The sequence below is a fragment of the Bos taurus genome, chromosome 9 (genome assembly GCF_002263795.3).
Source record: "Bos taurus isolate L1 Dominette 01449 registration number 42190680 breed Hereford chromosome 9, ARS-UCD2.0, whole genome shotgun sequence".
Taxonomy (NCBI): Eukaryota; Metazoa; Chordata; class Mammalia; order Artiodactyla; family Bovidae; genus Bos; species Bos taurus.
In genome coordinates this window covers 96,103,614-96,130,350 of record NC_037336.1, presented here as the reverse complement: position 1 = coordinate 96,130,350, position 26,737 = coordinate 96,103,614, and the positions used below count along the sequence as shown (strand labels likewise).

Below are 26,737 nucleotides of genomic sequence, written 5' to 3'. Positions count from 1 at the left end.
CAAGTACTAATCAATCCAATATTAAGAATGTTCTGTTTTTTAAATTTGTTAGCAATTAGGGTTTTTTCATGCTGTACCCAAGAGCCATATGTGAGAGTTTTATCCTTCTAAAACCCTAACAAGAATTCTTATTCACCAATATTTCATTCCTAGTTCCTGAAAAACTCCAATAAGTGCCTCTGGATTCAGAGAATACAGTTTGGTATGGCTGAATAAAACAGTCTCTGAGAATAGAATTGAAATCATATTTACAACCAAGAGTATTTCGATGATAGATTATTTCTTCTTCATTTTCTGCTAATAGTATCACCTTATGATTTTTGAAAAATGACATTTCTCAGCTTTACACCAGTCTCATCCCTCAGGTTTGAGTCCGGATGTCTGCTGGTCCTTTTCCAAAGTCCAGTCTCCAGGAAACAGCGAGGTCAGGATCTCAAGTAGATGGGCTGTCAACCCGAAGGCAATTCCAGGAGAGGGATTCCCTAAATTCTCTAGGTCAGGAGTAGCATGGGACAGCTGCCACCAAAGCTGGCCACCACTTCTTGTTTTTCTACAAATTAAGAGTGATTTTTCACATTTTTTAATGGTTTAAGAAAAAAGAAAGAATTTTTATGACACACATAAATTATACGAGATTTAATTTTTAGTATCTGTAAATAAAGTACAATTGGCACACAGCCATGCTCATTCATTTACTATGGTTTCCAGCTGCTTTTAAATAAAAAAATGGCAGAGCTGAGTTCTTGAAACATAGATTGCAAGGCCCCCCAAGCCCCAAAGGCTTCCTCTGTGACCTCTGCATGGTTTTGCTGAGGTCGAGTGGGTCTGCTTCAGAGGAGACCACATTCATCTGAAAATACTGACTCTGAGCTATGTTGTTGATTAACCTCCTGTCTCTGTGCTGGCCCTGGGGACAGCACCAGGGCCACGCACCCTGGGTGACAGAGGAAGTCTGTCTCCTTTCCTTGTCATTAATACTATGAGCTTGGTGCTCAGCACGGGCTACACACCATCAAGAGAGCTGAGAAGCACACCTACTGCCTCAAAAGTGTGAGCACTGATTGTTTTATTTTCCTAAAATAGATGTCACATGAAATTCACCATGTTAATTTTTGAGTATACAGTTCAGTGGCATTAAGGACTTTCACAGTGATGTGCAGCCATCACCACGTCTCCAGAGCTTTTTCATCTTCCCAGACTCAAACTCAGTCCCCACTAGACAATAGCTCCCTGCTCCTCCTCCTGCAGCCCCTAGCACCCACCCCTCCACTTTCTGTCTCTAGGAATTTGCTTTCTTTGGGCACCTCACTTGTGAGGAATCATGTAGTGTTTGTCCTTCTGTGGTTGGTCCATTGCTTAGAATGATGTCTTCAAGGAACAACTGACTTTTGGTGGCTGTTTAGGCTTCCCTAGGGGCTCAGATAGTAAAGAATCTTCCTGTAATGCAGGAGACCCAGGTTCGATCCCTGGGTTGGGACGATCCCCTGGAGAAGAGAATGGCAACCCACTCCAGTATTCTTGCCTGGAGAATCCCGTGGACAGAGGAGCCTGACGGGCTGTAGTCCACGGGGTCACAGAAAGTCAGACATGACTGAGCGACCGACACTTTCACTGCGCTTTCCCAGTTTACACGGAGTTTCACGCACATTATCTCTCTGACTTGGCACAGCTACTTTGTGGGGCAGGTTATCTTACTCCATTAGAACAGAATCTGTCAGGCAACTCCGGGGCTACCCTGAGGTCACCTGCAAACAGTGTTCTCACCTCGAGCCACACTGCACCTGGACACAGGAAAGGCCCAGAAGAGCTGGAGGTTGTCACTCTGAGAGTGGCTCATGCCTGTGAGGGGTGGGAGGTGGCACCACTTTCATCCCCAAGGAGGACAGTTCTGAGGTGAGTTACTTGCATCCCTTAGAGGGTCCCCACTGTCCTGGGCCCCTGTACTCCCCGAGTCACCCTATTTTGACTTCCTCGCTTCAGTCTGAATTCCTCACTCCCTCTTGTATTCCCAGAGACTACAGACACAAAATCCTTGCCTCAGGCTCTGCTTTGGACAATATAGATAACTGTCTACATATCTATACTACAGAGTATAGATAACAGAGTCAGAGGGTAACATGCTGACCCATGCGCACCTAGTACACCTTAGCCCTCCTCTTCTCATTCCAAGTGCAGTGTCCGCTCGCTTCTCCCCTCCTTGTAAGACGAGGTCTCTGCCCCAAGCATTTAGTCTGGTCTTGGCTGAGAGAGATTAGAAAGGGAGTGTTAGCCTAGAACTCTCTTTCTTACAGGGAGTGCCCTGGGGAACAAATGGCCTCAACTGAGACTGCTCACAGAGAATCTAACCTCAATCAGACTGCTTTGTAAAAATGTACTCAGGGAAATGGTCCTATTTTCAGCAGGATATACCGGATCTGTCAAGACTGATAACTATAAACAAGTGTGGAATGAATAGGTTTATGGGGGCTGGGGTCCTCCTCGGTGGGGGAATCTGAGAGTTCTTGCCTAACGGCTTTTCTTTTTTCAGGAATCGATCCAGCAGGGTAGTGAGGAGAGAAAAAGGGTGAGGGGAAAGTGCCAGGCAGAGTGCGGAGACAGAGGGAGTTCAGAAGAGCTGCCCAGTGGACGGAGGAGGAGTTAAAGGGAACCTGGTGAGAGGCCAGTCTGCTAGGACTCCAACCCCTGGGCAGAAGCCCTGATCAGGCGGTTAGGTAGAATAGCAAAAAGGAGTCCAGAATGGTGGTGGCTAAAAGACAAGGAAGGAAAAAGCCCACAAAAATAGAATAAAGGAAGGTCCTAGTATTGGAGTTAGGACCTCAGGTAAAACAAGCAGGACTCCTGGCTATCCCAATTTACATAGGGCAGGCCCAGTGGGAGGAGAAAACACATATAAAAAGAGGGGCCAAAATTGGGCTGGGGGCCTCTCTTCTCTTCGAGTCTTTTGGGTCAGCATGCCCACATGCCTCAAAGATTTATTTTCCTTTACTTTCTAAATAAAACTGAGCTGTAACACAGAGCTGTAATACTGGTCCGTCCGTCACTTCATATTTTTGTTGCAATGAGACAGAACCGAGGAAATTACAAACTCCCCCGACATCTATGGTGCTGTGACTCGGCTATTCTGGACTCCTTTTTCCCTATTCTATTTACCTAATAAGATCAAAGGGAGGGTTCTCTGCTCCACTCAGCAGTCTGGGTGGGACAGAGAATGAGGGGGTGAGAGACTCAAGAGACACATAAGATGAGAGTGGCTGGACCCGGGCCACCAGAGGTCTCGCAGACTGGGCGAGAGATGACACAGAGGGGACTCAAGAAGGGGTGGGCCCACAGTCAGAGGTAAGGGTCTCTGTGGTGTAGAAACCCAGGGGTAGTGAGGGAGAAAGCAGGTGATTGTGATCAGACAGTCGCGCCATGGGGCTTTGGTTTCCAGGAGACTGGCTTGAGTTGCAGTGAGACTCAGGGTACAGCCCAGAAAGGAGAGGAGCTGCAGGTCCCTTGAATTGACACAGGGAAGCAGGCCAGTGGAGGACTTGTGGAGAAATTCTAAGACATTAGAATGCCACCCTGGCCAGGCTGGACGACAATGTGAGTGGGAAGAGAAAGAGGCCTGGGAGCCGTATTCCAAGGAACTTGAGGAATGTGGTGCCAGGATGCCAAAAATAATAGCGACAAAGAGACAGGAGGGGGTGGTGGGCAGGAGCAGATGGGTCTCCAAGGACCACTTCCCCAGCTGGTCTGCAGACTGAGAGTGGCTGGCCTTGCTCCCCAGCACCCCTCCCACCCCCACCCCATGTGGCGTGTCCTTGCCTTCACTCCTGCCTGCCCTCTGCCTGGAATCCTCTCGCTCCTTAGTTTTTTGAAATCCCACCTCCCTTCCAGCAACCAAAGGGTACCTCCATGGAACATTCCCCTTTTACTACAAAAGATTGGATTCCCCTTTCTCCTGACTGCCACCCAACTTTGTTTATAACACCCTCCTGACACTGACTGTGTGCAGCTTGGAGCTGTAGTTGCCTGTGTGTACCTTCCTCTCCTATTCTAGAAGACCGGGGCTTCTACTTGCTCATCTTGGCCTTGTTCTGATCCTGGAGTTTGGCAGAGAAAGCCATGTGTGAATATTTGCAGCAGAAATGCTTCAAATCCTTCCTCTTCATCAAGACCAAGCATTCTATTCTAGCAGCCTCATCCCTGTGCCCTAGGAATTCTCAGAATGGCACCTAGTAAGCCATGATGACTTAAGCAGATTGTCTAAATATCCAGTGGATATAAATGATGATCTAGTCTCCTCTTCATATTTGCATATTATTTTAACTCTTCTTGTTTTAGTTTTAACTTTATAAATCACTTTTGGGAGCAGGTTTTAGATGAAGAGAGAGATATTTGTCCTGGAAACCCTGTCAGATTCTGACTCTCACTTCTTTACAAGGCATTACTCTTTAAAACATTAGGAGAATTTTTATATTCATTATTACGTTAAATTTCCCCGCTTTAGGAAGGCAGTAAGTGGGGGGCTTCCCATTTAGTTCATCATATTCTCCTTGGGTGAAAATTCCTTGTTTCCAAGAGTATCTGAGTTCCTCTTTGAGACCAAGATCCATTTGAGACGAGATGAAGTTGCTCCATTTTTCACTGACCCAGAGGCATTAGGGGAGATGACATAAACAAAGCAGAGTGACTCTGATCTCCCGTTTTCTGTTCTTCCCCAGTGAAGATGCTCTGTTTTCAATCAAAAACAAGATCATCCTAAATGTCACCACTCAACATCCATCTGGACTCCTGAAAGCAAGCTGCCTTGTTTCTGATCAGATGTCATCACCCACTGAAAAGCCTCCCACCTCCAAACTGGGCTGGGTGGGAAAGCCTCATACATCTCTCCCAGCGAGGCTGCCCCCTTGGTTACAGGTGACCATTTCCTGTTAAAGAAAGGGGATGGAGCAGAAACAGGTGGCAACTGAGACCCAGGTTATCACAGCTTCTCTGACCCTTCGGAGCCCAACAGTTACAGAAATACTTGTTCAGTCGTGTCCGACTCTTTGTGACTGTAGCCCGCCAGGCTCCTCTGTCCAAGGGATTTCCCAGGCAAGAGTACTGGAGTGGGTTGCCATTTCCTTCTCCAGGGGATCTTCCCGACCCAGGGACTGAACCCATGTCTCCCACAGTGGCAGGTGGATTCTTTACCACTGAACCACCTGGGAAGTTCATAAATAGTAATGGGCCCATTTATGGATGTGAACATTTTACTCCCCACAGAGCCACATGGAGCATTGCCATTTTTCGTGGGACGCCCAGAAAGGAGAGCAGGAAAGCAAGCATGGTCTCCAGGCTAGGACGTGCCGCCCGAAGGTGCAGACACAGGTCCCAACAGGTAAGCCACAGCTCACTGAAGTGCGGGGAAATCCTGCTGAGGTCTGTCTGGGGAGAAACGTCCTGTTTCCCTCTGAGATGTGGCCATGCTGTCCTCAGCCATGCTGCTGAGCCTCCTTCCAGAGCAAGGCAAGGAGATGAGCAGGACGCAGTGGCAGTGAGGCAGGCACCAGTTCGAGCAAGAGGTCCAGGTGCCAGTTGGTGCCGCAGTGGGCCCCTCTCCCTCTTGGAAATAAAAGGAACCCGGTGAGGGAAGATGGGGTTTTTCTTTTAAGATACTAGTCTGCCATCTTTTCAGTCTGCTAGCTTTCCCATTAAAGCCGTTATTCCTGGTTCCAACAAATTGTCTGCTGATTTATTGGCCTGTTGTGCCAATGGGAACTTTGTGACTATAAATACATAACCCTCTTCATGAAGGGAGGAGGTTCCAAAAACACAATCACCTGCATGATTTCATTCATGAACATTTATATCAAGCAAAGGATTTCAAAACAGACTTTCATTTCATGAAGCATTCCCACAGAGGGAAGGGAAGCCGCAAGGAACTCCTGTGCTGGTGGCCAAATGCTTCCCCTCCCAACCCAAAATGATGCCCCAGCACACAGCGGTTGGGGGTCCTAACATCTCAGATGGTGATGTCCCACAAAGAGTTCTCGTGCAGCAAACGGACAGAAGACCTTTGTAAATTACAGTCATCATTTAAAAACATGTAACAATTATTTGTACATGATAGAGCTGTGTGTGTGGGAGTGTGTGTGTGCTTTACAAAACAGAAATGTGTATTTCTTCTTCCACTTCAAAGAGTCACAGAGACTGATGTTTCTTAACACTGACGTGTGCCAGACCCTTCGCATACCTCATCTTCCAGTGTCATCTTCACCACAAGTCCAGGAGGTATGGACTACTACTGCTTCCATTTTATACTGAGGAAATGAGGTCCCTGGGGGTTAAAACAGGTCAAACCAGCGGCAAAGGACAGAGTCAGTCTGATTCCAAAACTCATGTTCTTCCTACAATATGGCTTTACTTTTTCAAGGTTCATCAAATACTTGTGCCTTTACACACCTGTAAACCTTCCTGCTGGTGTAATTTTTATAGTTCATGGAGAAATGCTTCCAGGAGAGCTGAAGAGGAATAGAAGGAATTTTTTGGAAGTTACAGAAAGGATGAAATTTCGACACGTAGTCAGGCATTTCCAGAAGGTACAACACAAGAGTACAACCTCAGCATTAATTTGCATCTCATGCATGTGGGGTAGGGTGTCCTTCCATATCGTATTTTAGGGGGTATTCATTTTCATTCCCAAGTACAAACTGCGGCTCATCTTTGTCCCACTGTTTTGGTCTATACGATCTCCTTCCGCTGGTCAGACAACAGTCTCGGTTGCTGTGGTGGCCGTGTGGTCTTCTGGTTGCCTGGGCTGCATTTCATCTTTGAAAGCCCTGGTCAGAACCACTTTCAAGGACTCTTTGAACCGCTTCTTCCTGCTGCTGCCCACAAAGAAGTAAATAAAAGGGTTGGCGCTGCTATTGATGGTAGAGAAGAGAAGAGAAACGTGGTGCAAGTTCTTGAATGTCGACCAGTACTCGTAATAGAGCAGGTAGAGGAGCCTCATGGGCATGGCGAAGATGAAGAATATGATGATGGTGACGGTGATGACCAGGTACAGCTTCGAGGAGTGGGACGCCCACGAGTTCTTCCGGATCTTCACCACCAAGATGGTGCTGGACACCACCATGAGGGGAGTAAAGACCAGGAAGCTCAGAATGGCTATGAAGATGATCACGGCCCTGCAGTCTCCTCGGGAGTGGGTCTGTCCCTCACTGTCAATGCACATGACGTATTCCATGGTGGTCACCAAGCAGGAGAGTGCCCACAGGAGGGCACAGACGAATGCCGACTGGTGCTTGGGGCGGTGGCACCGGTACCAGATGGGGTACAGGACAGACAGGCACCTCTCCACGCTGATGGCCGTCAGCAGGTACAGGCCTGTGTTGTAGCCAAAGAGAAACGTCACCGATAACGTGACAATTGTGTAGTAATAGCCAGAAGACAGCTCGTAATCTAAAGCATAATCAACAGACAGAATAAAGATGCAAAAGAGCAACGAGATGTCCGCGATGGACAAGTGGGTGATGTAGACGGTGAAGGGGTTTCTTCTCATCCGGAAGCAGAGGAACCAGAGGAGGATTCCGTTCTCAACAAAGCCCAGCGGGGAGATGCTCATGATCACCCAGTGCACGATGGGAATTTCCCGGCGCGGGTCCTTGACGGAGGTGTTCCCGCTGGTTGAGGCGTTGGAGGGCTCCTCAGCAACAAATGATGTCCCGTTTGCCTCATCCATGAGGGGGCCTCAGTCTGGGTTCTTCGGGTAGTTTTCTGTAAATAAGTTTAGAAAGAAAATCAAGGTTGATGAATTGCAGTAAAAGATTTCAGCTATGGCTTGTAACCTTCATGTCATACAGGAGAACATGTCTACTGGACTGTACAATTCTCTTTCCAACGAAGGTGAAAATGAGGCACTTCACCAAGAGAGAACTGATCTAATGGCCTTTTGGAAGCCCCCCCGGCAGCCTTTGGCTCTGTACTGTTGCTTGTGGTTCAGCACCAAAGGGGGTCCATCAGAGCAAGAGGATCAGGTTTCTGGTGTCCATTTCTGGTCTAGCCCAAGCTTTCTGAACGGCGTTTTGAAAATCATCTCATCTTCTGTTCCTTCATCTCCTGGCCTGAGAGACCAGGTTAACCGCGTTAGAATTCGATGACAAAGTACATGTTGGGGCCACACTATTGCTGTCACCTTTTACTGAACAAAGTGCCATAAGTGATGGGTGAGTGAGAAGGGAGACATAGAAAAAAATAGGTTCAATAGTGCACCAATATTTTCACAAGTGTGACCAATTAGAAGTATGTGTTTTCTATAGTCTCAATATCTGTGATGAAGCTGTGTACCTAACTCAGACCAAGTGTGCAGTGCAAACCATCCCTGGGGAACAGATGGCACATTTCAACAAGATGTATTCACATCCCCGAGCTCCATGGGCCAGACCACGCTGGAAAACACTACCGATCAATAGTAAACAAAGCCCTGACCCAAGCCCAGTAAAATGCTAAATATCTGAGACTGCAAAACACCATTATCAGCAATTTCCCCTCACACTTTAGGAACTGCTAAATAAATGTATGCACGCCCCCCTCCCCTTTCCTATTATGTAACAAATGTACATAAGCCACTTCCACTGCTGGGGAACAGAAAAGGCAGGTGCCCACAGAGGTCACCTTCTTTGCTTCTGTTCATGGAGTCCTTGGCTTTTTATTTTTGATGGTGGTGGTAAAATATTGTTCTCTGCTTTGGTCCTTGCAGACCAGGGCCCTATATGTGCAAAATAATCGACCTTTAGAAAGTTACTTACTAGGAGCTCCCCAGTGGCTCAGTGGTAAAGACTCTGCCTTGCAATGCAAGGAACACCAGTTCAGTCTCAGATCCAGGAAGATCTCACGTGCCATGGGGCAGCTGAGCCTGTGTGCCCCAACTACTTCAATCTCAGATCCGGGAAGATCTCACGTGCCATGGGGCAGCTGAGCCTGTGTGCTCCAACTACTGACCTGTGTCCTAGAGCCTGCAATTCCTGAGCCCACCTGCCCCTAAACCCAGGCTCTGCAACAAGAGAAGCCACTGCAATAAGAAGTCAGCACGCAGCAACCAAGGGAGCAGCCCCCGATCGCCACAACTAGAGGGAAGCCCAAACAGCAATAAGGACTCAGCACAGCCAAAAATAAAGAAAAAGTTAGTTCACAGACTGCCGCCTTTCCTCATGACCTCACCAGAGGCAGAACAGAACCTAGACGTGCTATTTTGGGAGCAGGTGCGGGAGTGGTGGTCACATTCTAGGTGATGAGACCCTGGAGCCCACACAGCTAGCTCTCCTCTCCTTACCAACACTCCCCTCAGTTGCTCTGCTGAGATGCTGGAAATTATTTTTCCTGGACCACATTCTCTTTTCGTTTCATAATCAGACCATAGAGGGAGAGACTCCAAAGCTCTCAGGAGCCCAATGCAAGGCCCAGAATTCACAGTCCCACGGCACTGCTGTACAGACCAGGCTTTGTTAAAAGTTTGTAGGTGTGAGATAGCCGTGTTCCCCAAGTTCGTCCATCAAAGATTTATTCAATGCCAACTTCAGGTCAGGCACTGTTCCAGGAATGGGGCTACAGCAGTGAATGAAACAGACAAAGTGCCAACCTCTGGGAGTTTATATTTCAGTGGGAGGCAGTCAATACCCAGTAACAGCAGCAACAAACCAATGGATTTTCGATTGGAATAAGCGCCACAGAGGAAAGAAAAGCCTGGACCACGGCGGAATCAGAGTGTAATTGTGGAGGCAGTGAGACGTGGTTAGGGTCTAGATGCACTCTGAGTTGCTACCAGGTGAGACAGGAGTTATTGTAGGAAAAGAGAATGGCTTTTAGCCATTTGTTGTCTGGACAAGGCGCAGGGGGAGCGGGTTGGGAGGGGTCATACGGAGCTTGGGAATCTTATGCAGCTGCCACATGTAGCTGTCTTGGAGCATGTTGGGAGCTGGGGTTGGGGCAGAAGCAGCGAGAACAGGTGAAGTATAAAATCATGAGGCTAGATGAGATTGCTTATGAAACCTGGGTCCTTAAAAAGGAGAAGAGGTCCAAGGACTGAGCCTTGGGGCATTTCAAAGCTTAGGGGTTGGGGGATGAGGAGAAGGAAGCAAAAGAATCTGGGAGACTAGGAGCATAATTTATTCATGAGAGCAGGAGGGAAGGCCGAGTGTGCAGTTTAAAGTACAGACAGCTAGGTAAAGTGAAGAGGGGGTGTTAGAAGTTACAAGTTCTCTTTTGGATGTACAGTATCTCTGTTTTCAGCAAAGTCAAGAGCAAGGTCATCTGCTAAGAATGAGGAGGTGTTATGAGTTTAAGGAGAGCGGGCAAGATGTAATTAAGTGAAAGCAGGAAAGAGAGCAACATTTCTAGGCAAACAGAGCCTGCCTGGACTGGGGCTCAGGAATCTTGAGTGAGATGATTAGCACTTGTTTTTCTCCAGCTATGGCTCAGCTGTCCAGGTGTGAATGTGCAGAAAGAGGAGAGTTGGATTTAGCCAGGATTGGGGTTCTACCGGGCTGGTGCAAAGGAAACTGGAGACCAAAGGAACTGAAGTGCAGAGACTATGGAATCCAACAAGATTAGGAGAGAGTTGAGGCCAGGAGAGAGGTGAGAGTTGGTGAACAGGAAATAGGAGCCTTTGTAGATCCCATCGGTGTCAGAGAACTGACTGCTGAGGCCCGAGTCCTGAAGGCAGAGAACTGGAAAATCGGAGGCAGAGGTCGAAGAGCGGGATGCCCAAAGCCGAGCCTGCGGTGGCGTGGTTTGGGTATTGATTATTGGTATTGATAAGTGTGGTTATTGGTATTGATACATGTAGCCCATGACCATGGGAGTGAATAGCTAGAGGACACGGGAAGACAATATCTTCTGACATGAGATCAAGACCCGAGTGTTAGAATTGTCTACATAGACATTGAAATCACTGGGAAACAGGGCTGGAATACAGGACATCGTTAGAGAAAAGCTGGCTGTGAGCCAGGTGTTCAATCTTCAAGGAATTTGAGAGAGCGGCCCGGGGGTCTGTAGATGGTCACAGTAAGGGGGTGGTAAGTGAGATGGTTGGATGGTGTGCACTTCAGAGCTGGGTGCTTTGGTGGTGGTGGTGGTGGTAATAGTGTTTCAGGGGGAGAGAAGAAACAAACAGAATAGCCTGAGACACAAAAATGGTAGAGGGAGGAAGGGTCTCGATCAGCTTTGTCCAACAGAAATGCAATGTGAGCCATATGCGTAATTTAAGGTTTTCTGAGAGCCATAAAATATAAGGAGAAACAAGCGAAATGAATTTCAATATTTTATTTAACCCAGTGTACTCAAAATCTCATTTTGAACATGTAACTGATTTATAATGATTAATGGGCTACTTCAGTTTCTTTTTTCACATTAAGTCTCCAGAACCCAGTGTGTATCCTACTCTCACGGAGCATCTTGCCTCCGACCAGCCACGTCTCACACGTAGGTGGCCACGCGGGCCCGTGGCCACCGTATTGGCTGCTGCAGGTCTAGCGGGGCTGTCAAAGCCAAGAGAACTTAAACCAAAATCGAAGACTAGAACGTAAAATCAGGACCTAATCAAAATTTCTAAGAAAAGGGACAAGAACAATCTTTCTGACTCAGGTTCAGACGCCAGAATCTCGTGTGGACCACAGCACCATTCAGCCTTTAGTTTGTCATTGCGTGCATGAGAGCGCTCGTGTACTCGTGAAAATCAGTTAGGAAAGATGTTTCAACCCACGAGACCAAACTGCATTTTTCTATTACAGTCAAACCCAAGTCACCAAGTCCCTCTCTGAAGATAGGTGATCTTTTCATTTTCCAACCAACATGTAGGTTTCAGTTACCATACTAAGAGTCAAAGATGCAGAAATAAACAAGATACAACCTCATGCACAGTTTGGCAGGGGAGGCAGGCCGAACTGAAACTAATTCAGTATGGGAAATGGAATAAAGGAGACTGATCGCATCAGAGCAAGCACACACCAGGAAGCCACGTCTCAGGATTTCAAGGAAGGCTTCACAGGGCTGGGCCTTGAAAGGTCAATAGGAGTCTGTTAGCTGAGGAAGAGAAAGAAAGGCATTTTAAGAAAAGAGAACAGATGGACAGGGGTGTGGCGGCAGGAGGCACAGGAAGTTGGTGGTGGAGTCTGAGGAACCCGGTGGGCCCTGGGTGGATGTATGGCTTTACATAGAAACAACTGGACTGAAGCATGAAGGCCTGGCTATGATGCTTCTTTAAATATCAGACTTATTTTATAGGTTATACTTATCCAACAGTAGTGCTTAAAAAGTACATAGGGTTCCTTATTAAAAATGCAAATTCCAGGGCCCCACTATTTCAAGAAGCCTGGGCTGGGGCCTTGGAATCTGAATTTTCATAACCCAGGGGATTCTGATGCAGATGGGTCCTAGGCCATGGTTTGAAAAACACAACCCTTTGCAAAGCTCTGGAGCCATTAAAGTTTCAGTGCAGGCCTGGGAGGTGGCCTGAACCATGTTTTAGAAAGGTTACCCTGCACAGTCTACAGCCTGAATGGAAGGGAGTTACAGACAGAGCAAGAAAGCCAGTAAGGTGTTGTTGAAATAGCCCCAGTGAGAAATGAGAACTAGGACAGTGGCTAGAGGAACGAACGGATTCCAGAGACATTTCAGAGCAGGCCAGTCAGATTCCTGTGTCCACCAAGGGGGAGAGAGACAGGGCAGTGAGTGGACTGAGCCTCCCATCTGAAGAGGCTGTGTAGACAAATGCTTGGTGGCTGAGATCGGGAGCAGGAGGGACAGTGGCCGGGGGAACCAGCAACTGGGTTCACGGTGTGTTGAGAATGAAGCATCAGTGGACACACAGAAGGGTGGGTTCCAGATCTGCTCACCTGTATGTTCTCCCTCCTGAGGGCCTACATCCTTTAATAAGTAGAACTGCATTTAAAAAATACTAATAATAGACACACATACGAGACCTTTAGAACATTGTTACTGGGCATTTGCCAAATGCAGTGTGTGTAACTGATTCACTTTGGTATACACCTGAAACTAACACCACATTGCAAATCAACTATACTCCAATAAAATTGTTTTAAAAATGAAAATGAAAAAGTAAATTTCAGATGCAGAAGTCACCTGAGACCACGTGTTCCTCTTCTAGTCTCAGGCCTCTGGCCTAGCCTCCTGGGATCACTCCCCTCATTTCCTGTTCTCCTTGCTCCCTGCACCAATCTGCCCCTCCCAGACCCTCATGCTGCCATCCCTTCCTGTTCTAATATTCCCTCCACTACTCCGGTGTTACCCATTAATTACCTCCATAGCCATGGCATTCCTCCCCATAGAGTTAAAATTGCATCTCTGTTGTTAAACCACAAACTCCTCCAAGGCAAAACTGTATTATTCACGTCTGACTCTCCAGGACTTGGCATAGCCATTCAATAAATATTTATTGAATTATTCCAAGAAATAAAGCCCATCACAATGGCCCTGAGAATGTACCCTGGTTACCTGAGAAAGAAAACCGCTGTCTTGAGCCTAGGCAGCCACAGTTAATAAAAGGTTCTCTAATGATTAATATAACTCATGAATCCCGTACCTGGGCAGACTTTGGTCATGATGTGGTTGGAAAGCAAATAAAAAATCCCATTAAAACTAATTCTCACTAAAAACTAACAATAACCCTCCAAATTGATCTGCTGCAGCACGGTTTTACTTAAATGAACACATTACTAAAAATGACATTCCCAGACTTACCAGACCAAACTGAATTTCAGTCCCTCAAGTGAAATAGCAGAGGGTAGCAAGAAGTGCCTTGAACACAGCTGGTCCTATCTGCTCACCAGCTCCCCAAATCTTTCTTCCTCTGGGCACCTTGGTCATTTTGGATACCATTCATCTCTGAGGCTGGATGACTAGGGTGTTTGAGGTCGGGAAGAATAAGGAGAATAGAAGGGTGGGTGCGACTCACTGACAAGACCGTCTAGCTCAGATAGCAGGGAAGATGGGAGGAAGCAATAGCACTGCAGTATGAACCACCGTGGGTAACTTGTCTCCAGGTCAACCCAGTCCTGGTCCTGTGGGCTCCTCTGTTCAACACACACAGCATCTTCTTTATGTACGTCTGTTTCTAGGTGGCAAACATACCTGCCGTGGTGGCTCAAAAAAACATAAAGACTCCGCCTGCAATGCAGGACACCCGGATTCCATCCCTGGGTCGGGAAGATCCCCTGGAAAAGGGAATGGCAACCCACTCCAGTATTCTCGCCTGGAGAATTCCATGGACGGAGGAGCCTGGCAGGCTTCAGTCCATGGGGTCGCAAAGAGTCAGACACGACTGAGCAACTAATACAACACAACAGTGTTTAGCCGGCAGGGACTGTCCTGGATTGTGTCCATGGGGTTGCAAAAAGTTGGACATGACTGAGTGACTGAACTGAACTGAACTGACAGTCCTGGATGGAGGCAGAATGTCTTGACGGCCCTCTGTGCCTGCAACGTGGTCAGTAACACAGCAACACAGTGGTGGGTGGAAACCCCACCATGTGCTTGAGAACAGATATGAGTGGAGCATGATTCTGGGAAGCGCTATCCCAGCCTCTCTTCCCTCTTATTCCCTACAAGTCCCCAGGAGACAGCCGTCAGGTGGAGTGCGAGAATGCTGTCACATAGGACTTCAGGGTTCAAAGCGACTTCCCTTCGGGTCAGCTCTGGGTCCTTCAATCGGCTTGGGAGGCTGAGAAGTGTGAATGAAAATACTGACATCGCCTGCCATTATCAGTAAACAAAGGATGTTGTAACCGTCAAGTGCCAACATTAGAGCCACCCCGTTGATGGTAAGACCCGAGGGAACTCAGGATGGAGGCCTGATGCCCACCAGCAGGCAGTCAGATGCTGCAGCCACCCCAAAGGTGCACCTGAGGAGACTCGGGTGAAAAATCACGGGATCCGGGCCCAGATAGCTGAGATACACATCAAAGGAGTCATTTCAGTGAGCCCAGCCTTACATCTTCTCATACACAGATATGCATTAAATCCCGTAATTTGAGATGCCTGGTTTTCTCTAATTAATAGTAATCTTTTGGTGTACCATCTACCTGGCTTTGCTGCAAAAGCTCCTATATATCCTGGTTCCACTCTTATCCTCTGAAGCAGTCCCTCAGAGTGATCTGAGACGCTGTGTCTCAAGCTTTTGTCCTCTGTTTTTCCACCAAATAAAGCATAACTATTATTTTCCAGTAGTTATGTATGGATGTGTAGATTTTTCCAGTAGGAAAAATCCAGGTTTTTCCAATAGTCATGTATGGATGTGAGACTTGGGTCAAAAAGAAGGCTGAGCACTGAAGAATCGATGCTTTAGAAATGCAGTGTTGGAGAAGACTCTTGAGAATCCCTTGGACTGCAAGGAGATCCAACCAATCCATCCTAAAGGAAATCAGTCCTGAATATTCATTGGAAGGACTGATGCTGAAGCTGAAACTCCAATACTTTGGCCACCTGATGGGAAGAACTGACTCATTTGAAAAGACCCTGATGCTGGGAAAGATTGAAGGTGGGAGGAGAAGGGGACGACAGAGGGTGAGATGGTTGGATGGCATCACCGACTCGATGGACATGAGTCTGAGCAAGCTCCAGGAGTTGATGATGGACAGGGAGGCCTGGCTTGCTGTGGTCCATGGGGTTGCAGAGTCAGACATGACTTAACAACTGAACACCACCATCCATTTTTAGGTTGTATGGTTTTGAGTGGGGGTTGTTTCTTTTTTTTTCAGTCAACATAAGGAAGGAAGGAGACATTGCCCTCATTTTACAGGGAAAAACTCGGCAGGGGTAGGGTTCAGAGTCACTGCATCACACAGCTCCAGGGGGCTCTACCACTCATCCGCTCCGAGTCCGCTGCTCCCTGGGCCCTGCAGAGCATCGAGGCCTGAAAGTTCACGTGGATCCTGAACCCTGATGGCCAGGGCGGGAATCCAGGTCCCCCAAGTTCCAGTCTCCTACTTAAAAAAAAAACAGTCTGGAAACCACTGTTCTAACCAGCCACCCGCATTTTGCCGACCACTAAAGAGAAGCTGGAGACACATAAAATCCCAACTCAGTTCTGCAGGCCCAGCAGCTGGGAGCTCCTGATTCTTTCTCTGAGCTCATCCCACTCTGCCCTGGGGCGGAATCCTATTTTTAAGACCTTACCTTTTATAGCTTCTCTGTTATAAATTTTCTAATCTAGCCTGCCTCTAATCCTTCCTACTTAAGGAACAGAAGGCATCACATTCTCTTATGTTATAGGATTTTTTTTTTCTCATTTAATTCCTGATTATGACTCTGCTAATGCTGGATGGAGACCACTGGATAGTCTCCATATTCCAAGTCCACGTGAAGCCAAGGAGCCGCCAGTGTGGCTTACACAGCCCCAGAGGACCCGAGGGCTCCCCCGATGGGCTCATTTTTGTAGCCAGTTTAATCTTAACACAAAATGAGGGGGATTTAACTTTTTTTCATTGCTTTTTTCTCTAATTATAAAACAATATTTTTGTTCACTGAAGAAAATTTGGAAAATTCAGTAAGAAAAAAAAAATCACACATTAAACCATTACTCAAAATTAACCTGATCGAACATTTGGGGATGTTTCTTTCTAGTCTTTTTTTCCCCCATCTCACATACACTGTCTTTTAAAATTGAGACTGCGTTTTATAGTCTGTGTGGTTGCCTGCTTTCTTTTTTTTCACTCAGTGTCATATTGGAAACATTTTCTCTGTCAGCATATATTACAGAAGAACATGACTTTGACTATCACTGTGTGGATGCGCCATGATTTATTTTTAATAATCCTTTAACTGTGGACATCCCAGTTGCTTCTGACTTTCCACCATTATTTTTCAAAAAACAAGTGACTATAATGAACTTTCTTGGATACAAATTTTGTGCACGTCTTTCATCATCTCCTTAGGACATATTTCTAAAAGTGGAATTGCTGAATTAAACAGTATAAATATTTTTCAAGATTTTAAAACATTTTAACAAGTTGTCTTCCCAAAACTGTACCAATTATACTGATATCAACAGTATAACTTTTTTTTTTCACAGCATATATACATTTTTTGTCCCCACAGCATCTCCACTTTTTAAAATTCCCAACTTTGGTAGCTGATTAAAAAGGCATTTTGCTTTAATTTGCATTTATTTGATCTCTCATGAGTTTGAATATTTTTCATGTTAACAGTCACTTGAATTTCTTCTTTGACAGATTCTTTTTTCATGTTCTTTTACAGAGCTGCAATAATTCTTTGTAAATATAATATTTTGCCATATATGTTAGAAATTCTTTCCTCTGAAACTGGGGTAGAAGATGTAAGATACAGCTTGAAGTTTTCTTAAAAGCATTTCCTTACAAAGACCCTGATGCTGGGAAAGATAGAAGGCAGGAGAAGGAGGGGATGACAGAGGACGAGATGGTTGGATGGCATCACTGACTCAATGGACATGAATTTGAGAAAACTCCTGGAGATAGTGAAGGACAGAGAAGCCTGATGTGCTGCAGTCCAGGGGGCTGCAAAGAATTGAAGACGACTGAGCAACTGGACAGTAACAACTGTTACAAGTCTGCCTGTACTCTGCTGATAATTGAGGTTTGGAAGTTGAAAGGATTCTATATATACTGTAAACCACTCTTTGTCTTACAGGTGAGGAATCCAGCTCATGACTAGCAAGATCACACACTGAGTTGGCAGCCACGCCAGCAATGGAGCCTACATTGCCCAGGTTCAAGTGGGCACTATTTCTCCTGCCCACCCCAGGCTTCTGTCAATAGTTGATGTGTGTGTGAAATTCACTCACCCACGTTAAGAGGCAAATAGAACTTTGGGGACATTTAGCAATGGCCTTAATGTCACCAGAGTGATTACCGCAATCAAAGTGATTAGTAGTAAAGATTTTTATTTAAAGTTCCAAGGAATGGACTTTTTGTTTCTCAGAGAATGTTATTACTCATCAGTGGGTAGATTTTTATTTATTAAAGCACCATCTATCCAATGCCAAACACAGAACAACAATAAAAATGGTTTCAGTTTCTGCTCATCCACTACTTTCTTCTGCAAAATGGAGTGACCACAGTCATCACCACTATCAACAGCTCTATTAGAAAACAATTAAAGCAAAGTGATCCATTCAACAGCTTTTAGACAAGTCCCCCGAAACAGATTAGGAATGATAGAGTTCTCACACCCACCTCACCCAGACACGATACAGCGTGTGTTATGAGATGCCGTTGCATCTCCACGCTGTGGCCTCGAGGGGACACTGCTGCCTGGACGTGCTTTCTTCCCTCTGGCTCTCCCCCTGTCTCTCTGTAGTTTCTTCTCTGTCTCGCTTCCTGGATCTGTCCTCACCCTCTCTTTGGGTCACCAGGCTCCATCCCTGGCCCTCCTCTCTTCTTACTCTGTAAACATGCACTGGTGGTTTCATTCGATTCCCTCATTTCAACTATTATCATATCCCGATGGAGTCCAAGTTGACAGTTCTAACTCAGACATCTCTCCAGACTATCAGACGCTATTAATAATAGCCCTGGAGATTTTAACTGGGCCTCACATAGCAGCACACAAACCTCAGCTGATCCACAACAGAAATCAGAGCTTCCCTGCTGTTCCATCAGTTCAGTTCAGTTGCTCAGTCACGTCCGACTCTTTGTGACCCCATGGACTGCAGCACGCCAGGCTTGTCCTGTCCGTCGCCAGCTCCTGGAGCTTGCTCAGACTCATGTCCATCGGGTCAGTGATGCCACCCAACCATCTCATCTTCTGTCGTCCCCTTCTCCTCCTGCCCTCAGTCTTTCCCAGTGTCAGGGTCTTCTCCAATGAGTCAGTTCTTTGTATCAGGTGGCCAGAGTATTGGTCCACCGAAGAAGGGAATGGCAAACCATATCAGTGTTCTTGCCTTGAGAACCCCATGAACAGTATGAAAAGGCTGTTCCATACCTCCTCTGATGTTTTTAGCCTTCCAAGCCAAGACAAAACAAAACAAACCAAGAAAAAAACGGATGTTTTACCAGGCACTACTCACCTTGTATGTTCCCTGCACAGTCCCTGGAAGTAGGCTTTTCTCAAGGAGCCCTGGTTCCTCCTAGCAGAGAAGGGGCTATAGAAGCCAAGATCTGGATACTGTGAATACCCAGTGCTACTGAGGTGTCACTGCTCCCAGGCACAGAGCTAAGGAATATATGTATATGAATACATATATACATACATATAGAGACTGACATCCATATTTTTGTAAGTTTCTACATATGCATTGAATACCAATGAATTCACATCAGTATCTCCAATTTGGATCCAGCATCACTGAGTTCAGTTTCGTTTTCTTCCCCTTCTCGTTTGTAATTCCTGTCTCTGATGGTAAGAAACCTGGCTCCCATCGCCCTCAAGCATTTACCTATTCAATCAACCCCGCTACTGGCAATCACTCTCCTGTGTCTAACACTGCCACTGTCTCCTGCCCTGGGACACACGTCTCCCAACAGAAGACCTGAACCTGGCCCCAGGTTTCCTCCCTTGCTGTGCAGATGGCTTTCTTGCCCTGCCGTATCACCACCACCCTCTTCACCTAGCTGGGCTGCTCCCCGATGGCTGTTCCTCCCCTGCTCAGATTCCCTCACTTCATACAAGCCACGATGAGTCATTTTTCATATTGTTTGGCTCATCAGGCAAGTTTGGCCTTGGAGTACAAAAGGAAGCAGGGAAAAGGCTAACAGAGTTTTGCCAAGAGATCACCCTGGTCATAGCAAACACTCTCTTCCAACAACACAGGAGACAACTCAACATGTGGACATCACCAGATGGTCAATACCGAAATCAGATTGATTATATTCCTTGCAGCTGAAGATGGAGAAGCTCTTACAGTCAGCAAAAACAAGGCCAGAAAATGACTGTGGCTCAGTTCATGAACTCCTTATTGCAAAATTCAGACTTGAAGAGAGTGGGGAAAACCACTAGACAATCCACATATGACCTAAATCAAATCCCTTACGATTATACAGTGGAAATGAAAAATAGATTCAAGGGGTTAGATTTGATAGATAGAGTGCCTGACAAACTTATGAATGGAGGTTCCTAACACTGTACAGGAAGCGGTGATCAAAATCATCCTCAAGAAGAAGAAATGGAAAAAGGCAAAATCGTTCTCTGAGGAGGCCTTACAAATAGCTGAGAAAAGAGAAGCAAAAGGCAAAGGAGAAAAGGAAAGATATATCCATCTGAATGCAGAGTTCCAAAGAATAGCAAGGAGAGATAAGAAAGACTTCCTCAGTGATCAATGCAAAGAAATAGAGGAAAACAATAGAACGGGAAAGACTAGAGATCTCTTCAAGAAAATTAGAGATACCAAGGGAACATTTCATGCAAAGACGGGCTCGATAAGGACAGAAACGGTATGGACCTAACAGAAGCAGAAGATATTAAGAAGAGGAGGCAAGAATACACAGAAGAGCTATACAAATAAGATCTTCATGACACAGATAATCACAATGGTGTGATCACTCACCTAGAGCCAGACATCCTGGAGTGCAAAGTCAAGTGGGCCTTAGGAAGCATCACTAAGAACAAAGCTAGTGGATGTGATGGAATTCCAGGTGAGCTATTTCAAGTTCTAAAAGATGATGCTGTGAAAGTGCTGCACTCAAAATGCCAGCAAATTTGGAAAACTCAGTAGTGGCCACAGGACTGGAAAAGGTCTATTTTCATTCCAATCCCAAATAAAGGCAATGCCAAAGAATGTTCAAACTACCACACAATTGTACTCATCTCACACGCTAGCAAAGTAATGCTCAAAATTCTCCAAGACAGGCTTTAACAGTATGTAAACTGAGAATTTCCAGATGTTCAAGCTGGATTTAGAAAAGGCAGATGAACCAGAGGTCAAATTGCCAACATCCATTGGATCATCGAAAAAGCAAGAGAATTCCAGAAAAAAAAAAACCCATCTACTTCTGCTTCACTGACTATGCTAAAGCCTTTGACTGTGTGGATCACAATAACCTGTGGAAAATTCTTAAGAGATGGGAATACCAGACCACCTTACATGCCTCCTGAGAAATCTGTACGCAGGTCAGGAAGCAACAGTTAGAACTGGACATGCAACAACAGACTGGTTCCAAATTGGAAAAGGAGTACGTCAAGGCTGTATATTGTCACCCTGCTTATTTAACTTCTATGCAGAGTACATCATGAGAAATGCTGGGCTGGAAGAAGCACAAGCTGGAATCAAGATTGCAGTGAGAAATATCAATAACCTCAGATAGGCAGATGACACCACCTTTATGGCAGAAAGTGAAGAGGGACTAAAGAGCCTCTTGATGAAAGTTAAAGGGGAGAGTAAAAAAAAAAAAAAAAAAACTGGCTTAAAACTCAACATTCAAAAAATTCAGATCATGGCATCCGGTCCCATCACTTCATGGCAAATAGATGGGGAAACAATGGAAACAGTGAGAGACTTTATTTTCTTGGGATCCCAAATCACTGCAGATGGTGACTGCAGCCATGAAATTAAAAGGTGCTTGTTCCTTGGAAGAAAAGCTAGGATAATCCTAACACCATATTAGAAGGCAGAGACATTACTTTACTGACAAAGGTCCATTTAGTCAAAGCTATGGCTTTTCCAATAGTCATGTATGGTGTGAGAGTTGAACCAAAAAGAAAGCTGAGTGCTGAAGAACTGATGCTCTTGAACTGTGGTGTTGAAGGAGACTCTTGAGAGTCCCTTGGACTGCAAGGAGATCAAACCGGTCAATCCTAAAGGAAATCAGTCCTGAATATTCATTGAAAGGACTGATGCTAAAGCTGAAGCTCCAATACTTTGGTGACCTGACTCATTGGAAAAGACCCTGATTGGGAAAGATTGAAGGCAGGAGGAGAAGGGGATGACAGAGGATGAGGTGGCTGGATGGCATCACTGACTAGATAGACTTGAGTTTGATCAAGCTCTGGGAGTTGGTGATGGACAGGGAAGCCTGGCATGCTGCCGTCCATGGGGTCGCAAAGAGTCAAACAGGACTGAGTGACTGAACTGAACTGAACTGATGATGAACCAGGCTATGATAGAACATAACACCCACCTCCCTCCCGCAAACATAAAAGAATCATAGTCAGTAAAGCATTTGAATGCAAAAGAAATGTTCAGAAAAAAAAGTTGGACATTGTTCAAATTATGTCCCAGGGGTGACTGTATTCTGTCTGTTTATCCTACTTTGCCTGAGAGCCACACTTTCACTCCAACTGACCTTTGTTCAAGTGTGAGTCCTGAACAAAGCAGCTTAGCCCCTCTGAACCCCAGGTTCTTCGCAGCGTTGGCACATATTTTACTGTATTTCTGGAAGCCTGGGGTGTCAGAAAAGCTAGAGACTGAAAAGCACTTTGCCAGTACAAGTCTCATGGAAACGCCGAACTGAGATCATAAATCAACAAGCAGAGAAAACAAGCGTGGTGGTTTCCATAGATGTTTAAGGAAGCGGGCTGGCAGGTCTACTTGAAACTGCTACCTGCATTCACTTCTCAGTGAACAGATGGGCAGCGAGGGTGACAGAAAAGCAAGAGAGATGAGAGAGGGCAGAGTCATGGGGGCATTCCAGCTTCAAGGAGGTAGAAGGCAGAGTTTTAAAGGCTCTGTTCAGGTGCTTGCTGAAGTTTTCTCTTAAAATCTAGAAAGAAAAGCATCCTCTGCCATAGCTCCCTCTCCACTCAGGTGCCCAAGGTCCGCCCTGGTCCTGAATTCTCAGGCTATCATAGCCGTCTTAGGAAGGAAGGAAGAGAGGGATGGAGGGAGGGAAGGAGGGAGAAAGGAAAGGAAAGGAAAAAGAGCAAGAGTGAGAAGCCAGCCAGCGTCCAGGGTAGGCCACCTGAAACTTCGTACGCTCCTAGGCAACCGAAAGGAGGGACCGGCCCCCAGGCTGGACTGTGCGGGTGTGCAGCTCCGGAGAGACGGGCACCTGCCTCTGTGTGTGTGCGGTAACCTGGACAAACAGAGACCCATTCGAGAGGTGGAATTTCCATGGCAGGCACCGGATCTGATGGGAATGTGCCGGCAGGGACATCTGTCCTTGTATTAAATGCCTCGTTCCCTCGAGCCGTCTGCACAGAGAAGCAGAAACTCCTCACTCCCTTTCCAAGGGTACAGCAAGGTCACCTTAGACCACTCATCTCGAACGTGGGGGGAGTTGGGTGATTTTATATCTGAGGGGACATTCGGCGTTTTGATGGTCACGCTGAGAGGAGGAGGGAACTGGCATCGGTGGGCTGAGACCAGGGATGCTGTTCAACATCCTAGGAGCTTCCCACAGGAAAGAGTTTCCCACAGGGAAGAATTTCTAGCCCCAAATGTCATGATGCCAAGGTCAAGATACCTAGCGGTGGGCTTCTTACCACCTTCTCCCTGCTCTCTGCATAGCGATCGGACGAAATCCTGCATGTTCTCTCTCCAGTTCCCCTTACCCACCCTGCCTGGGAAATGCTGCCAAGATGCTCACATCAAAGAACAGGGGAATCCTTTCAACAGAACCTCGCCACCTGCGCACCTGACTTGAGAAGCGACGGAAACCACGACTAACACACCGTACCCTCTGAGGAAGGCAGAGGAGACTCAACCCCGCTGCCTCCAGCCAAGTGATGTCCCCAGAGGAATCAAACACACGGTAACAACCCCTTCAAACCCCAATTCCTTTATCCCTGATAATATCCCCTTAAACAACCTTGACCACCTCTAAGTCCACCACTGACTCTGGGAACTGAGATTCTTGCCAAGATTCTTGCCCCCAAGATTCTCACCCCCTGTCACGAGTCAGAAAGAAAAAGTTAGTGTGGAAGTTTCGACCCCAAAAGTTGAAAACCGACGTCCGGGGACAGTTAATGCAGCAATAGAAGCAAATTTTCCAAAACAAAGGCAGGAGAGAGAGGTTTTTGGCAACACAGAGCAGACATCTAAGACACCGTTAAAACCACCAGCACAGAAAGAGTGGCCCGGGCAATAGCTTTTGGAAGATGGAAAAATCTTACTTTGGTTGTCAAGGTCAGCTGAACAATTAGAAACCAGGGTGCAGGCTCACGCAGTCCATTCACTCAGAGAGAGTCAGAGGTGGCGGCCGGGAGGCTGGACCTTGGCGTCCTGGGCGCTGCTGTCCTGCCAACCTGCAGGGTCCCCTGTGCCCACATCCCCTCCAGGCAGGCTGCAGCCTGCCTTCTCTGAGGAAATCAGAGCTGCTCTCCCACTGCTGAAAAAATTCGAGATGTGCCAAGCAGATGGTCCCACGCTTATCAGCAGAAGCTGTGCTTCAAATGGCATCGCTCAGTGACACGCTCAAGTGAAAATCTTCACTCCGATCCAGAGTGGGACTAGGCTGGTGATCACGTGAGGTGACTGACCTCCCCCCTACCCCAAACCACCAGGGCCAGCCAGGGTTGAGGAAGAAGACAGCCCAGAGAAACACTGCACAGAAGGGCAAAATCACGTGTGTAGCCGAAAGACAGCCGCAGCTCAGATTCCTGACTCAGCCTGTGACTGGCCAAGTGATCTCTGCCAAGCTCTGGAAGACTCAGTCTTGTCCCCTGTAGAATGGAACTCATCACGACCCAAAGCTGCAATGGTTAAATGAGGTGTAGGAACACACCTGCACAGTGAGGGACATGTGGTTAAACAATTAAACATCCCCTCCCTTCCTGCAGGGCTTCCCTGGTGGCTCAGACGGTAAAGAATCTGCCTGCAATGAGGGAGACCTGGGTTTGATCCCTAGGTGGGGAAGATCCCCTGGAGAAGGGCATGGCAAACCACTCCAGTGTTCTTGCCTGGAGAATCCCCTGGGCAGAGGAGCCTGGCGGGCTACAACCCATGGGGTCGCAAAGAGTCGGACACGACTAAGCGACTGACACTTCCCTTTCCTACAACCCATGTTCAGAGAGTCTCATGCCCATGTGAGTGTGCAAACGTGATGCAACGCAGGAGGGAGAAGGAGAGAGAGAGCCCAGAACTGGGTCCCAGGGGTGGACGAGCACCAGTGCCCAGCTCGCATCTCAGCCTGGCTCAAAGATGATTCCTGGGAGCAGCTGTTTCTGTGAGATGCAGATCCTCACCCAGGCAGCCAAGTTACTTTCTCCCAAGACCCTCTTCTTGGTCAACAGACCCCACGTGAAGGTGCCAAGACCAAGCAAGAGGCTTCTGGAAGGTCTGAGTAGCCAAGCCTTGCGGTGAAGACCCCCACCACCCATTTGTGGCAGCATTTATTCCTTTTTTTTTTTTTCCCCAAAGTATTCCTTCATGGTTACTGTGGCAAAGTAGCTGTGGACTCCTGGGACTGACTCGATCAACAGAGGGCAGGAAAGCAAATTGGGATTCTGTGGGAAAGCAGCCTTAGGAACCCCCAGACGGAGCTTTCTTCGGACTGTTTTCATAAGCAGGAAGATGAGAGGCCAGCCAAACTGGCCTTGTGGGAAACCTGACCTGCGGCTCTGCCCTCCAGTGGAAGAGGAGGGGGGTACCAGGGCACCTCCCCGAAGATCTCCAAACGGCAGGCAGAACAAGGTGAGGTCCGGGCACCTACTGGGCAGGCAGTGCTGAGCAGCAGAGCAGAAGATGGGGGAGACTCAGTGCGATTTCATTACCTGGATGCGATGCTCCAAAGAAGGAGAGTCAGCCTTCTGAAGACCTTTCCTTTCCCCCGAGGATCATCAGAAACTGCAGGGAAACCGGGACTGCCTGAGGCCACCAGCCAGGCCGAGAGAAAGGAGCGGTCGGAGGAGAGGAGATCAGACACGCAGAAGCAAGTACGATTGGGAGAGAAGGATCAGGCTGGCTGAGAAGGTGCCAAGGTCACGGGCGGGAAGGAAGAGACCAGAAGGGAAAGAGGAATGAAGGACGGGGAGCGCTCCACTCCTCAGAAGCTCAGGGACTGTCCGGATCTATGAACCTTTCACCCTGTCCTTTCGGGGGCTGTGAAACTCTGAGCTGAGGGACCCACGGGAAGAAAGTCTCCAACGTCACGATTTAAGTCAACAGAACAGAGGGCCTCCCCAATTTGCTTCTCCCAGTTCCTAACAGAGCAGAGGCATCTGTCCATCCTGCAGGGAACAAGATGCCACATTTGGAAACTGGTAACGGTCACCAGGTAAACAAAAAAACAAGGCAGCGGGAAGCGGTGCCTGGAGTGGCCAGATGGGGTCCAGGTAGGAGGAGACGCCCCGGGGGAAGCCTGGAGGAGATGGCACTCTCCTCCCCTGATCAAGCGGGTAGGGGGAGGCGCTGATTGTTTTGTGACTAATTGGCACCACTAACAAAAGCGGGGACTCTTGCAGATGGAGCAGGCGTTTCACTCGTGGTAGATGATGCTTTATACTTAGAGAAAACGCAGCAACTCTCTGTAAAAATAAAACTGCTTGCATTTAAACCACAAATAGGTTGGCTATTTCTGTGCCCGGCTGGTCTTTGTGAGTAATCGTCCTCCTCTTGAGAGGCAGGCAGAGTCTGGGGTGGGGGAAGTGTAGAGAGAAGGGGCAACAGAGACGGCAGAGGCCCAAAATGAGGACTCCATGGTCCCAAACATCCAGGGTGGGATGAAGTTCTAGCTTTCACCTCCACAAGTTGCCTACAGAAACAACATCCCTCTTTATCCCATCAAACAACAGGGAAACATGGCAGACATGGCCAGGGAAGGGCTTTATGGGATCAAGTGAGGAGTAAGCTTGGTAGCCAAGGAGGCCACAGAGTGGACCCAGAAGTAGAGCAACACATGAATGGTAG

The 26,737-nt window shown here is 47.2% G+C and overlaps 1 protein-coding gene across 2 annotated transcripts; it reads right to left on the bottom strand.

The window, feature by feature from the left end:
* Positions 1-621: 621 nt before the first annotated feature.
* MAS1 (MAS1 proto-oncogene, G protein-coupled receptor) lies at positions 622-25,914 on the bottom strand. Of its 2 annotated transcripts, none has more exons than XM_059889977.1 (2): positions 25,603-25,914; positions 622-7,743 (listed from the first exon to the last, which is right to left on the bottom strand). In XM_059889977.1, the coding sequence occupies exon 2, from the start codon at positions 7,706-7,708 to the stop codon at positions 6,731-6,733; it is 978 nt and encodes a 325-aa protein (XP_059745960.1). In that variant the 5' UTR covers positions 7,709-7,743; positions 25,603-25,914; the 3' UTR covers positions 622-6,730. The 2 variants fall into 2 exon arrangements, with proteins under 2 accessions (XP_059745960.1, XP_002690422.1); XM_002690376.6 differs by lacking the exon at positions 25,603-25,914 and adding an exon at positions 24,004-24,401.
* Positions 25,915-26,737: the final 823 nt, after the last annotated feature.